This window comes from Cibotium barometz, chromosome 36 (assembly GCF_041138505.1).
Source record: "Cibotium barometz isolate CiBa-2024 chromosome 36, ASM4113850v1, whole genome shotgun sequence".
NCBI classification, from domain to species: Eukaryota; Viridiplantae; Streptophyta; class Polypodiopsida; order Cyatheales; family Cibotiaceae; genus Cibotium; species Cibotium barometz.
In genome coordinates this window covers 20,144,305-20,159,517 of record NC_141081.1, presented here as the reverse complement: position 1 = coordinate 20,159,517, position 15,213 = coordinate 20,144,305, and the positions used below count along the sequence as shown (strand labels likewise).

The window sequence follows — 15,213 nt, the reverse complement described above, 5'->3', positions numbered from 1 at the left end:
TCTACCAATAGGATCCCTTGAAGCTTTCACCCAAGACTTTCAAATAAGAACTCTCGCTATTACAGCAAAGCATTCCATAGAGAATGGCACACCTGTACAACACCTCCCTACTTGAAAAGGTCTTCTCCATCGCTACCATGGATCCCACGAAGCCTTTCCCAAACAGCAGTAGGACTGTACCAAACCATATGTCCTTCCCTATAGTCACAGCTTGCATGTAACCTCAAGAAAACTAGAACCTGTCCACATGAATCCAAAGACATGTTTCCCACATGATCTTCCATATGCGATGCACAACCACCTAGTTTTCCACACCTGCAACCTCCACCTGAAGCCCGCCTATCAGCAGTCCCTACGCACAACCACCTAGTCGCCTTTGTTGGCTGTGTCCCATGCGCAACCGCCTGGCCCCCTTTGCTGGCTGCAGTCCATAAGCGCAGTCACCTGGTCACCTAGCTGGCTGCCCGATATGGACTACCTGGTTGTAGTCCATATGCACAGCAGCGCTCACCTATACCACACGTACACGCAGCCGCCTGTACCACATACGCACAGCCGCCTGTACCACATGTTCGCGCAACTGCCTGTACCACACATACGCGGAGCAGCACCGGTGTATGCCACGTGCCAGATCTCAATCAAGGTGATGCGCCACCTTCGCCTTTATATAAAGATCCGATTCGCTTTCTCAAAAACGCCAAAAGCAAACAACAAAACGCATGCTTCCAAATCTTATTATAATATTTTCTTTAAGCCTTCAAAGGTTATTAAACCTTATAACCTTTAAAATCCTTTTTGTTCCCTTTCACACTTGGGCTGGCCACACATATGGGTTTCCTTTTCATATCCAAACTGCTGTCTGTTCACACTGACCATTGCCCATGCCCACCTGCTTGTTGTCTAGAGGGAAAAACACAAGGTCGTAACGCTCGATCTCTCCCAAATCCTCAAGAGTTCGCCATATACATACTTTCCACTTGCCACTTGAGCTCCAAAGTCCATTTCTGTGTCCAAGAAACCGTCTCGAGTACCTGGACCATGCTACGAACACTTGGTCCTTTGTACTGGATAATCCCCCATTCCCAAAGCTTGTACATTCTTCATCTTTTGGGCATCCAAAGCCCATCCACACTCATGAATTCTGGAGATGCCGAAAATGGTGACATCTTCCCTGAGCTCCGAAGAGCTTGTCGAGCATCTAATACGCTTCCTTAGAAGTCAAGAGATCTGCTACATGAAGTATAAAGTTGACAAACAACGCTAGGCAATCAACCCCAAGGATTTCTGATCTCTGAGCTTCCGGGCTTTTAGTGCTGCATCTTTCCCTTCTTCGAGCATTTTTTTTCCCCCTCAATGTAAGGTCAGAGGCCTTCACGCATCAACTTGAATTTCAGCTTGGTCTGCCAAGTGTGAAAGTTGTCCCCATCAAACTTTTCAATGAATAGATATGAGCCCCTAATGATGGAGACACAAGGTGCTATAAATAGCATAGGTAAGAATTCATTTGAGCATCTTACAAATTCAAAAAGGATTGCACAATTCCTAGGGCCAGGATAGCCAAGGTACACTCTTCAACCAAGGTGAAGGTGAAAGGTTAAGGACCAAAAGATTTTATAGATTTTCCATCATTCTAATAAAGCAAATACACCATTCATGGTGGGCCTTACAAAGAGTATTCGAGACCCAATACTTACACTCTCTCTCTCTCTCTCTCTCTCTCTCTCTCTTCACAGTAAGCACAACAGCATGCAAACGATGGCACACATCAAGTGACAGGTTACAAGGCCATTGCTGGAGAGCAGTGCATAGGAGATGCTATCGGTTGTTGTATGTGTGCCCAATCAGGCTGCTATGCTGAGCCAACAACTATGCTTAGGCTATGTTATGCAAGGACGTGCTAGAGCACGCGTGTTTAGGCGGACAACATGACTGCTAAGCAACGGGTTGTGCATATTCAGCATTGGCGGGTGCACAAGTATGATGACAAGCTAGCTACGCAAGAATTAACGCTCGGATACCATGTTGGTATTTTAGGGTTAGGATTCAGCTATGGCGGCTGAAACAATGGTGGCTGAAACAGCGAAGCAGCCATGGTTGAGTGAAAGAGAGTATAAGACAATGAGTGCACAAAACTCAAGTACTATATTGATGTAATTGTTATGATATGAAAGTACAAGGAGTGAGTACATTTTTATAGCCCATGGGGCTTATCTTTTGACTAAGTCACACTCACATGGAGTTGACACATGGCACTACTGCTGGCATCATTGCTTAGGTCAAACCACATAAAATATCTAGATATTATGTGCCCCTCTAAGAAGTGGTTCACACAAAAACACACAAAGACTTACTAAGAGGCTGTTTACATGCTAACAACATTTGCACTGGGATTTAAGGCTTGCTTTCAACAGTTTTGACAGCTGTACTTGCTGTTCCAGCCACTGTACATGCTGTTCCAACCATTGCACTTGCTGTTTATGCTTATGTATCACATGTACCTGCTGGTTATGCTATTGTAGGCCTTTTGTACCTATTGTACCTATTGTACCACCTGGAAGTGAAGATATACCGGCTAATTTAAAGGTTGCTCCTATTGTTTTGTTCCTGCATATGTACCAACTAACAGTATGCGTGGATTTGTAGGTACTCTATTACCTATACATGTATATTGGATTTCTCATGGATTACTTGGGTTTCTGTATTGATGGCCCTATTCTAATTATGACATGTGTACTATGATAATCTGGCAAGAGTCTCAATGATTGGGTGAGCCCCGAAAGCTTGTACAAAAGAAATACTCCTTGGTAATAAAATTACCCAAGGGGGATTCAGCCCATTCCAACCTCAGTGTCATGCTCATTGTGCAAAGTTTATATTTTAAAGCATCAACTCAATAAGGATGAATGGCTATGGTCATGTTTAAATGTTAAGTAAGCATTTGATGGTATCTAGATTCTAAAAGTGTGTCAAAGTCCTTAGTCCCCCGGGCAAGCGAGTTACACCACGTGTAGTTTACCGACCCTCAATGAGAGGGATGTTTTAGCCCCTTATGGAACAGATGTCCAAGACTATGTGGTAATGTGACAATGTAGTACTGGTGGAGGATTAACTCAGCCCAATCGAAACCAGGATGCAATTTTGCATCAAGATTACCCTAGCATGATGATTGGACGGATCTCAAACGCATGCTCAAAACATGAAAACATGCAATGAACAGGCACGGATCTCAAACGCATGCTCAAAACATGGAAACATGCAATGAACAGGCAGATGTCTTTGCGACGCGCACAAGCATGCCTCCAAGCCTTTGGAAAAGTATGAAAATCTACATCAATGAAAACCTTAACCAGCTTCAAGTGGAAGAAGGGAACCCTGCCATGTTGAAGGTTCAAAATTAAAAGCTGAGCAGAGTGCACAGTCTGGAGACTTGAAAGATTAACAAATAAATTGGAAACACGTTCTCTCTCTCTCTCTCTCTCTCTCTCTCTCTCTCTCTCTCTCTCTCTGGATTGTTCCTACGACATTAAAACAGCGTTCTCTCTCTCTCTCTCTCTCTCTCTCTCTCTCTCTCTCTCTCACACACACACACACCTTTTGGTCTCATAGACCCTTTCGGTCTTTCGTAGATATTACTTTTTCTTTCTCTCTCCCTTAGATGAATTGGGGGCATACTCTCTCTCTCTCTCTCTCTCTCTCTCTCTCTCTCTCTCACCTTGATATGGTTGATACTAAGGCCAGCATATAATTGCCTCACACCTTGTGTACGTACTATAGTAAGAAGCCCATCAAGTGTGCTGCTGTACCCCTGTTTTAAAAAATCAGGTGATTGCACCTGGAAAACATGTGTTTGTGAAGAAAGTCAAAAAAACATGTCAATGGCACATTTTGAATGTAAAGAACATGATTGACGTGTACAGAACCTCATCTTCTGAAAAATATAACTAAAGCAGTCTTATAGGTTTGAGAGCCTACTTGCATTTGCCGTCTCACCACATCAAGCGGGTAAATGATGGTCTGACCTGTCAAGCCTGCAACAGCTCCACATGCAAGCTTTGACAAAATAGAGCTTTGGCACTCACTTGGTAAAGAAGCCTTCAACTTTTCATACATGTAAAACTTGAGTCCAGCGTAGGGAAGCATCCCATAAAGAGTAGGACCTGACCACGACAATTTCATAGATTTCTCAGCAATTCACTATAGAAAACCATTCAAGTTCCATAAAATAATGCATTGCTTTCTCCTATGTTTGATGTCTTCTCTAAAGACAACATGTTCTTCTTTGCCATGGTCAATCCTCCCTCCCCCTCTCTAGCTGTTCAAACACTTCTCTGCCCTCCATAGTCCAGCCTCCATGCTTGACACTAATGGTGGCACATAAAGCTCCTTCGTTATAAATTCCAAGCATACCCTTGCCTCTATCAAGCCTTACATGTTATAGATTCCCTCCCTATGCACTTGCTTAATAGCCCTCCGCGTGTCCCTATAGCCCACCAGGTATAGACAACTGCTTATACTGAGGCCACAAGGCCCTTTTCCTTCAGTTACTCCTCAAATCAGGCATTTGGGAGACTAAGTCTTTACTTTTAAGTCTTCTGCATTAAAATCTTTTATCTTACACACATTATCATTAAGCGAATTCACGCAGCCTTGTCACTCAGTTTAACAAGGGAAGATGGTTTATTCATCATCCACCTACCCAACTAATGTAGTCTCGTCTACTTCACTTGGACTTTGATAAGACTTGGGTCTATTACTACTACGAATAGGCCATGGACAGATACATACCTAATACAAACCTTCCTCTGGCATCTGCCAATAAATGGTGAGCTGTGGCACCAGGGAGAGCAGTACCTTAAAAGGCCCAACCTCACTGCTGGGGCAACTCAAGCAAACCCTCAACATCCTCCCAGGTCAGATCTGCACAACAGGGCTCACATATCTCTCCCGGGCTCCCCACAGCATGTGCATGAGTACCATGGCTCTACACGCATGTTTGCATCTCCCTTGGATTTTATTTTAATGTTTTTAGATGAAGGTATCCACAACACAAGCATAAGCCTTTAATGAACCGATTGCTTCCTTTTAAGGACTTAACTTGAGGTGTGGTAAAACCCATCCAATGAGATATTAAAAAAAGAAAATGAAGCTCTAAAAGCCAAAAAAGAAATGCTCACCAACTCCACGATACAAGCCTCTGAAGCCATTTTCCTTTAATGCCTTGGAAAATACATCCCCAATGCCTTTGTAGATTGTAGCACTCTTCGATACTTCGCTGACCTGCCAAAAATTTGGCTTTAGCATTCTTTAGGACTCCCAAAACCAGTATAGTTCTCCCAAAAAACAATTGAGGCAGTTCCAACCTGATATGCCAATCTAGTTCGAGCCAAATCCAATGGATAGGTGCAAAGAACAGCAGTTCCTCCAGCCATGGAGCCCGCAAGCAAGTCCACACCTGCACCTGGGGCCTCCCAGGGATAATGATTTATTATCAGTCGCCTATATTGCTCGTAAGCCATGAAATGCAAGGCTGCATATGGAACCACTCTTATCACACTGGCTCCATTTCCTCTGCGAAAAAAATTTAAAAAAAATCAAGGTATCATTTAAGTGTTTATTGTGCACCAATGCAGCTTACATTTTGTAAAATATCTTCTAAATGATAAACTAACTTGTAAAAGCCACGAAATCCCTCTTTCTTGAGGATGAATCTCAACGATTGCACCACACCCAAATATTGAACTTTCTGGTACCTTGTCTGCATGTAACCAAAAAACAACATGACATCCTTAGATAATCTAAAAGCTCATGACCATTTATCAATCAGTGGCAAATAGAAACCCTAAACCCGCATTCTAATATACAGAGAAATTCCTGAAATATATTCAGAATAGAAGAAAGAGGTTCCCTACATGGCTTTTTAGGCAGACAAAAGAAGTTCCTATCGTGGCAAAAGCCAACTTGCAAGGTCAAAAAATAAAGGAAGAAAGATCCACTATAATGCTATGCAACTTTTATCACGAATTGTAAGGTCCCAGTGTAGCCTCATAAACCTATTCGATCCTCCAGCGCAGCATGCATCCTCTTCAGTGGCACGAAGAAAGAGGAGTGTGGATGAACCATTTGAATGTGTATGCTTCCCGATGTCAAAGGCAGAAGAGCAGAATCCTGCATACGAGGTTGGCAAAGGGGTAACTGAAGACGTCCACCCTAGACTACAGGCATGAAGGGAAGAGTGGGAAATTTTCACCTGATACAGAATCTTTACACGCTCAAGTGGAGCTACAACGGTCTTCGCAATACCTCCTGCAGCACCTCCTGCAATCAGCTCCTTTGCATATGTAGGCATTGTATCACGAATAGACACCGAAGCACACCTGTTGCTTTCTTCTTGAGAAAGCATTGTAGAGGCTTCCGGCGATATCATTGCAGCTGAATTGAAGTCTGCCGCTGATAAAGTCTGTCCATGTCTAGAATCCATTTTTTTGACTTCTAATTTTATGACTACTGAAATTAACCTTTCAAATGAGCAACAAAAATGATGTCCAAAATGGATGAAAAGGGCTATGATGATTCTGCCAAAATGCCAACAAATACAGGCCCAAACCCAGTTACAAATTACTGGGCCGGTCTCAACCTATGTCCAGCTTTGCGAACTCCTTATCCCATCTATCGCAGCCGGAGCAGTGGCAGCAGTGAATGTCAACAATCTGAAGCCTGCAGGAGACTTCGAATACCATCCAACCTCCCGACTGAATTGCCGAGAGCAAGAGAGACATCCAATATATGCTTGAACTGAAGGGACAGGAAACTGATGGCTACCCAACTCCAAAAAGCAAGTTGCCAAGGACTGTTTCTGAGTACAACAGTCCTGTCAACTTTCCCCGAGGCACTTGATTCAGGCGGACCTGCAAAGCAATGAACATTTGTAAAACTTCTTATTTTTCCACTCATGTAAGAGCATTATATGCAACATCTTACACCAAAGCAAAATCTCTCTCTCTCTCTCTCACACACATATTTGACTTAGGTCAGCTTTATTGATGAAGTTGGGCTGTGTAAAATTATGACTGCTTTTCCTGAATGCTGCTTTATTACCGACTCCAAGCCTATGTAAGTGAGAGGTTTGCTCGTAATCACCTTTCTACGAAACAGGACTTACATCAGGCCACTGCCAAGCTCTAGCCAGACTCTTAAATAAGTATGGTAAGGAGGAGGGGTTCGGGCAAAGTGTGCGGTCAGTGTTGCTCTAACATCAGGCTCAAGGACGGAGCTATGGTGGGGGTACACTTGCCAGCAACTCCTTCATTTGATATTTGCTCGTCTATTTTCAAGGACACAGACCGGACTCCCAAAACCCTAAGAAGGTAGATCTCTCTCGGTAGATCCCTCCCCTCTCTCTCTCTCTCTCTCTCTCTCTCTCTCTCTCACCAACCAAACTTCGACGCACACCCAACGATATGATCATTTTATGTGCCCTAAATCTGATCGTTTCGCGAAACTCGGTTTCTCCGTGTTAACCCTAACGACGACCCAAAGCATTGCAGTCAAAACCTTTTGCATAACTGCAATCATTTCCCTAATCACAGATCTATGCTGTATAAACCCAAAGACCATTTCCCTAACCCTAATCATTGAATCTCTTACCTCATCGTGCAATTGTTCACAAAAAAACACATTAAATGCGCCCAAATGCACAAGAGCGTACCTCTTTGAAGCAATAAGACGGTCGCCGAGGAAATGCCCAAGCGCCTTGGCGGTTTCCTATTAAACTGTGTGTTACACTGTGTGTGTGGCGATGGATGTGGGTGGGGCTGGGGTTGTCGGTGTGTGTGTCTGTCTGTACCGTGCAGGCAACAGGCCTCCCCTTTATGGGCAAACCCCTAGATAAAGTCGAAGATAGTGCATTTGTTTAAATTTAAATCGTGTCCCTTGATTAGCCTAGACAACTCCTAAACAAATGCTAGAAGAAACATTCTGACAAGAAAGAAACAGCTGTAGGAAAAGACTCTCTCTCCCTCCCCTCCTCTTTGTGTGTGTGGTGTGTTGTGTTTGTGTGCATTAGATGAGCCTTTCTACATCATAGCCACCACATGTGATCCATTTTACGGTCCAAAATGGAGAGAACCACCACATGCGATCCAACTTATATACTGAAAAGTTTATATGTCAAATGTTTGGGAGATTGTACTCTTTTTATGTAGTCATGTAATGTGGGTGTGAAAAGCTCTCAATTTTTCAAGCTAACATCCTGTTGAGTTCTTGTCAAAAAGACCATAAGAAAAAAGAGGAAGAAAAATAAACCATACCTTGAAATAAAAAGCAATAAGATATGCCAAAAAAATGGTTTTTGAGTGCTTACAAAAGTGATCCCCATGATGCTTACAAAAGTGATCTAATTGAAAAAAAACATCACAATTTTTTGGCCTTGCTTTTACAAAAGTAGATATGGTGTTGATAATAGGTAATAATGCTATTAAACTTGGTCATGAAAAGGGACAAAAAGTGAAAACAATCATGCTTCTGAATAAGAAAAGAGAAGAGTTCCATGTGGCCTTTCCTCTTATAGCTCACTTTGTAAATGTGAACAAACAACATTTGAAAGTGCTTTTAGAATGTTGAAATACTTACAAAAGTGTCAAATATTAGTTGAAAGGTCTTAGGCTCGATTAAAATAACTCAAAAATAAGATAAAAATGCATATTGATAGAGTTTAGGTGAAACTTTGTAAAGTAATTACATTTGCATTTTTTACTGAGCCAATGTTAGTAGAACCATTAACGCCTTCTCATGATGAAGGAAAGCCCCCAAAAAAAAGAGTAAAAGATCACTTTGAATAGAGCACTGTGGCTACTTACATTTTCATGGTTCCAAGAAATGATTTGTCATTTGAATGGCCTTTAAAACCACATTTGAGTAATAAAGGCATCAAAGAAGGAAAAAGTTCTCCCATTGAGAGGGAAACCTTAAGAGGCCATGTACTTGTATAACCTTGATGAGGATTAAAGAACTCAAAAGACAAATTTGAACTAAGGAGAAAATAAAACTCTCAAACAACAAAAATACATTCTTGAATGGGTATGGAAGCAAAGGAGAAAGTAAAACTCTCAACAAACATACATTCTTGAATGGGTATGGAAGCCAAGATACGTTCAAGGTTTTGCCTTTGTGTTATTATTCCTAATTAAATTGTCTGAACTCATTTGAGGTTTAGGATATTGTTTCATCCACTAATAGTGATTGGATTGGCATACTACCTAATGAAGGGCCAAGCTCTACTCATAAAAAATGTGTAGAGCATTATACATCATCAATTTCCAAAAGGGTTACAACAAAGGAAACCTAGGGTATTAGAGGTGCTCAACCTTTTAAGTAAAGACACACCAATTGTTTCTTTTTCATAAATGCATCAAACATAAACAAGGTAACACAAAGTCTAAACAAGGCAAGGTCTCTTCCTTTTTCCATAGCTCTAAAATTTGTGTGTACAGTACTTTACCGAATTGATATCAAGGTTTTGCATCCACACTTTGCCTCGTGAGATGAAGGGTAACTTTACATTTGATGAGTTGGTTAAAGTCCTCTTGTAAGGATCGAACTAGTATCTGCCAGTCTAAAAGGTAAAGTCAAAGCCTTCTCTCAAGGTGGCTACAAGCCAAAGGCAGAATGAGCCTAGTCTTCTAGCAAGGGGGGGAAGAAAGCGAAAGCCATGCCATTATATCAATACATGCAAAAAAAGACGAGAGAAGGAAAAGAAGAAAGAGTGAGGCATGGTTGTGGGGCTGATGCATAAACACTAAGTGCTAAAAAGAAGGAGTCAACAAACTATACACAAGATGATACATTTTTTACCCTTCTATCCTCCATGATGTATGCATATTAGTGATAGATCAACATGTATGGTATTTTGATAGTGGTGCTATTAAGAACATTACTTCTTAGCATGATTTGTTTTCATAATAATCACTCTCTCATAAGTCTTGTTGTTCCAGGCGCATTAAAAAGAATTCGTTATCATTGCTAGGGCAGTGGTCACATTTATTGATGATAGGTGTACTCTTCATGATCAAAGCGATGGTGGAGACATCACTAAGATATCTGATACTCTAAGCCGTGGGCTTTACAGGTTGGATAGGTATTAGAGATTGGCACATAATGCTCATTGAGTTACTACCACACGTGCTATGAGTAACACATAGCTATGACATGCCTGCTTTGATCACTTGAACTTTATCAATTTGTTGCGGCTTAGAAGGGAAGAGACAGTGTCAGAGTTGCCAAAGGTTGAGGCCCATGCCAAATATGTATGTGAGGGGTGCATTTTAGGTAAGATTCAATAAGGCATCATTCTCAAAAGGTGTATTATTGCATTGGCAGCATATCATGGTTGGAATGTACCATCAATTGGATATCAAGATTGCCTTGTTGAATGGTTATTTGCATAAGGAGGTTTATATATCTCGGCCTCTTGATATCCAATTGATGGTTGGAATGTACCATCAATTGGATATCAAGATTGCCTTGTTGAATGGTTATTTGCATAAGGAGGTTTATATATCTCGGCCTCATGATTTTGTTAAGAAGGGATATAAGTCTAAAGTCTACAGGTTAAGAAAAGCTTTATATAACCTTAAGCAGGCTCACAAAGCATGATATGAGAAGATAAAACCATACTTGGTTGCAAATGGTTTGCAATAGTCCAGCTCAGAGTACCCTCTATGTAAAGAGGAGTAAAGATTGATTTTTACTCATTTTATATGTTGATGACATCTTGCTTATCATGGGCCCCAACTCAGAGTACCCTCTATGTAAAGAGGAGAAAAGATACATTGGCAACACATTATGGTTGGAATGTACATCAATTGGATATCAATATTACCTTCTTGAATGGTGATTTGCATGAGGAGGTTTATATATCTCAAACTCATGGTTTTGTTAAGAAGGGATATAAGTCTAAAATATGCAGGTTAAGAAAAGTTGTATATAACCTTAAGTTGGCTCCCAAAGTATTGTATGAAAAGATAAATACATACTTGGTTGCAAATGGTTTACAACAATGCAACTCAGAGTACCCTCTATGTAAAGAAGAGTAAAGATTGTTTTTAGTCATCATTTTATACATTGATGACATGTTGCTCATCATGGGCCCCAAATTAGAGTACCCTCTATGTAAAGAGGAGTAAAGATTGATTTTTAGTCATCATTTTATACGTTGATGACGCGCTGCTCAAGAAAAGTGACAAAAAGTAAACAACCATGATTTTGAATAAGAATAGAGAAGAGTTCCATTTTGGCCTTTCCTCTTGTAGCTCACTTTGTGAATGTGAACAAAGAATATTGGATAGTGCTTTTTGAATGGTGAAATACTTGTAAATTTTGGTCTCCCTTATAGAGGAAAAGCATTAAATTATGGCTTTAAAAGGTCTTACTCGATTAAAAGAAGTTTAAAAAAAGATTTAAAAACATATTGACAAAGTTTGGGTGAAACATTGTGAGGCAACTACATCTGCCTTTTTCATTAAGCTGACGTTAGTAGAAACTTTGTGAGGTAACTACATTTGCCTTTTCACTAAGCCAACGTTAGTAGAACCATTAAGGCCTTCTCATTACAAAGGAAAGCCCCAAAACAAGCAAGAGTAAAAGAGCACCATGACTACTTACATGTTCATGGTTCCAAGAAATGATTTAACATTTTGGTCTTTAAAAGCCCATTTGAGTAATACAAGGCATGAAGGAAGGAAAAAGTTTTTCCATTGAAAGAGAAAACTTAAGAGGCCATATACTTGTGTCTCCTTGATGAGAATTAAAGAACTCAAAAGATATATTTTAGGAGGCGAGGAGAAAGTAAAACTCTTAAGAACAAAAATATATTCTTGAATGGTATGGAAGCAAAGATACGTTCAAGGTTATTCCTTCATGTAATTTCTCTTAATTAAATTATTTGAGCTCATTTGAGGTTTGGGAGATTGTTTCATCCACTAATAGTGGTTGGATTGGCATACTACCTAATGAAGGGCCAAGCTCTAACTTACAAAAAATGTGTAGAGCATTGCATCACAACTTCCAAAAGGGCTACAACAAAGGAAACCTAGGGTATTAGAGGTGCTGAACCTTTCAAGTAAAGACACATCGATTATTTCTTTTTTATAAATGCATCAAACAAGGCAACACAAAGTCCAAACAAGGCAAGGTCTCTTCCTTTTTCCTTAGCTTTAAAATTTGTGTGTGCAGTATAGTAGTGTTGATGCATGGAACATTGAAGATTAAATCCCTCTTTCACTCTTCTTTCTTTCTCTCTTCTCACATATGAATGGACATGGAATCAAAAGTTGAACAATGGCTCAAAATCAAATTGTCTTACAAGAGCTCCCTCATATGATTTGTTTATCCTAAGTTTTCTATATCATGCTTAATTTCTCATTTACACCTAGCTTTTATTTAAAGCTAGTAATGACTTAAGAGGTGGAAATGGGGTGGAGAGATAAGGGGGTTAGATATAGGACAAGACACCAAAGGATGCACTTTCTACAAAAATCTGCATGGTATAACACCAATGAGTTGGTATGACATGTCAATCCAACTCCTATCAAACCCCTCTCCTCCAATATAAAATTATATGTTTTTTGGAGTGTGACCACCTAATTAACACCATGAAATATTGGGTGATTCCAATAGCGTAGATGAACAGAGCTAAGCCATAGGCTAGTCCTCCCCATTGGCTCTAGTCAATAGCTCACCTTAGCTTTATCGAATCATATACCTGATGTGGGTGCACTAGCTTGTTCATTGCGTCCTCGTTCCGTTTGTCGCTCCTTCACTAAGAGGGAGAATATAGGGTTATTTGTGTCTAGGTGGAGGTAAAAAGAGAATGTGCTTTGCAATGGTTCTCTCTCACAAAAGGCAGATGAAGAAGCTAATAGAAGAGAGAAGCTTATAAGCAAACCTACTCGAGCAAGAAACCATCTAGCATGCAAGAATCCAATAGCATACATGTAAGCAAGAATAGATTAGTGAAGATCTCAAAAGTATTCTATTGCAAGGGAATGAATGTGTACTGCTTAGCATAAAAATGACTTATATATAAGTATTCTATTGCAAGGGAATGAATGTGTACTGCTTAGCGTAAAAAATGACTTATATATAAGTGGCTAGTTTTCATACTAGGCCGACCAAACTTAAAAATAGTATGGTATATTATGAGTCTTCAGCAAGTATGAACATAAAGTCCTTTTACTTTTCTTATTTGACATTAAGCTAAAGATAAGGCTGCTTTATATGTTCCAGCTGTGTCTTACAAAAGATAAGTACCCATTCGAGCAAGTAAGGTGGCAAATTGACTTATGGTAGGAGGTTAGAGTGGTGAAACCATGTTAACCTACAAAAGTGGTTAATAGTCTTTCTTTGTTGCAATGAGTTAACCTTGAGGTTCTTAGTCCTACTACTCCCGTTCCTTCATTGGAGCTTCAATAAAAGATAGAGTGGTTTAATGCCATTTTCTCACGAAGTGAATAACATTATTTACTGAGCCGATTGGTGAATTTGGGGCTCAGAGGACTGTGGTAGCTCGTGCTTCTCACTTCTATGTTTAATTGGCTCATTTCATCCCAAAGCTTCTTACTCGAGGCAGATTCTAACCAATGACCTTTGTAAGGTCCAAGTTTAGTCGCTCTCTACACTATCTTGGATTTGCCATCTGGGATCCTCAAACTTCTTAGACAAGTGGTGTTCTCATGGCAAGGCTTGGGTTCTTCTCCTTGGCAAATATCACACTTCTTGTAATGTTTTACTCCACTTGTTGAATTAGGGCTCTTTTTTCCCTTGGGCCTAAATCTCCTTGCTCTTTTGTGCTTTACTCACCTTGTACAGAGTCCCGTTGTTGCCATTATGAACTTTTCTTCTAAGGCATAAGTTAAAGGTCTCAAGGTAGCAAGAAAGAATCCCTCATAATGTAGGGTGATAACCTGGATGCTTAGGTTTGAATGGTGTTTAAGTCAAGAGCTTACCTTAGCCTTGGTGAAGTATGTGTCATTGGCTGGGTCTTGATTTAGAGCCATAAATTCAACTTCCCTATATGGATGCACTAGCTCATCCATCACGTTCCTCACTTGTATCACATTCCTCACTTTGTTTGTCACACTAAAATGGTCCTTGCCAATGGGGTGAAGGGAGATATCTCTATGTCTGGATAGATTTAACAAGAGATGGTCATTTGCAAGCGTTTTCTCTCACAAAGGGCAGGGAAATAAGAGGCTATTGGAAGAGGAAAACATGTAATTAAACCTATTCAAGTAAGCATCCATCTAGTATGCATGAATCCAATAGCGAAAGAAGAGCTCACAAGTAAACTATTACAAGGTAAGGAAAGAAGAGGAAAACCTATAAGCACACCTATTCAAGCAAGCATCCATCTAGCATGCATGAATCCAATAGGAGCATACAAACAAGAAATAAGAGGGAAAAGAAGAACTCACAATTAAACTAATACAAGGTAATGATTCTCCTTTGCTTATTGTCAAAAATGACATATATAAGTGACTAGTTTTCACACTAGGCCAACCAAACTTAAAAATAATATGGGCTCTATTACTAGTCTTAAGCAAGTATGTATGTGAAGTCCATAGACTTTCCGTATTTGACATTAAGCACATGGTAAGGCCACTTATATGTTCCAGTGCCATCTTACAAAAGATAAGTGCATGTTTAAGTAGTAAGATGGTAAAACGCCATCTTAAAAATGGTATGGGCTCTATTACTAGTCTTAAGCAAGTATGTATGTGAAGTCCATAGACTTTCTGTATTCGACATTAAGCACATGGTAAGGCCACTTATATGTTCCAGTGCTATCTTACAAAAGATAAGTGCATGTTTGAGTAGTAAGATGGTAAAACGCCTACAGTAGGTTACATGGGTGAAACCATGCTAGCCTAAGGAGTGGTTAATATACAACCCTTCCTAATGGTGACTGCATCCTTGCATCACCCAAGTCGGTGGTGAAGTTGTTGACGGGGTGAAAAGGTGTGGATGGTTAAGGATATGCCATGAAGTTAGTGATCGAGGTTGGCATACTGGAGAGAAGCTTTGGGTAGTATTGGTGGTAGACAGCTTGGTGAGGCGGCATGAGTGGTTAAAGGTGATATAGAGGTTCTTTATGCGAGGCCTCTTATGGTTTGTGGAAGTGGCATGAATCCTTCAAAATTAGGTAGTCAAGTAAAAGTT

The 15,213-nt window shown here is 40.3% G+C and overlaps 1 protein-coding gene across 1 annotated transcript in view; it reads right to left on the bottom strand.

The window, feature by feature from the left end:
- LOC147617592 (mitochondrial carrier protein CoAc1-like) overlaps positions 1-8,040 on the bottom strand; it is a 58,429-nt gene extending 50,389 nt beyond the window's left edge. The window contains exons 1-7 of the mRNA XM_086775883.1: positions 7,706-8,040; positions 6,248-6,905; positions 5,670-5,755; positions 5,361-5,568; positions 5,175-5,277; positions 3,973-4,157; positions 3,713-3,832 (exon numbers count right to left, since the gene is read on the bottom strand). Of these exons, the coding sequence (XP_086632009.1) occupies positions 3,713-3,832; positions 3,973-4,157; positions 5,175-5,277; positions 5,361-5,568; positions 5,670-5,755; positions 6,248-6,478 (933 nt within the window). The 5' untranslated portion in view covers positions 6,479-6,905; positions 7,706-8,040. The remainder of the gene's footprint in view (positions 1-3,712; positions 3,833-3,972; positions 4,158-5,174; positions 5,278-5,360; positions 5,569-5,669; positions 5,756-6,247; positions 6,906-7,705) is intronic.
- Between the last annotated feature and the right edge of the window lie 7,173 nt (positions 8,041-15,213).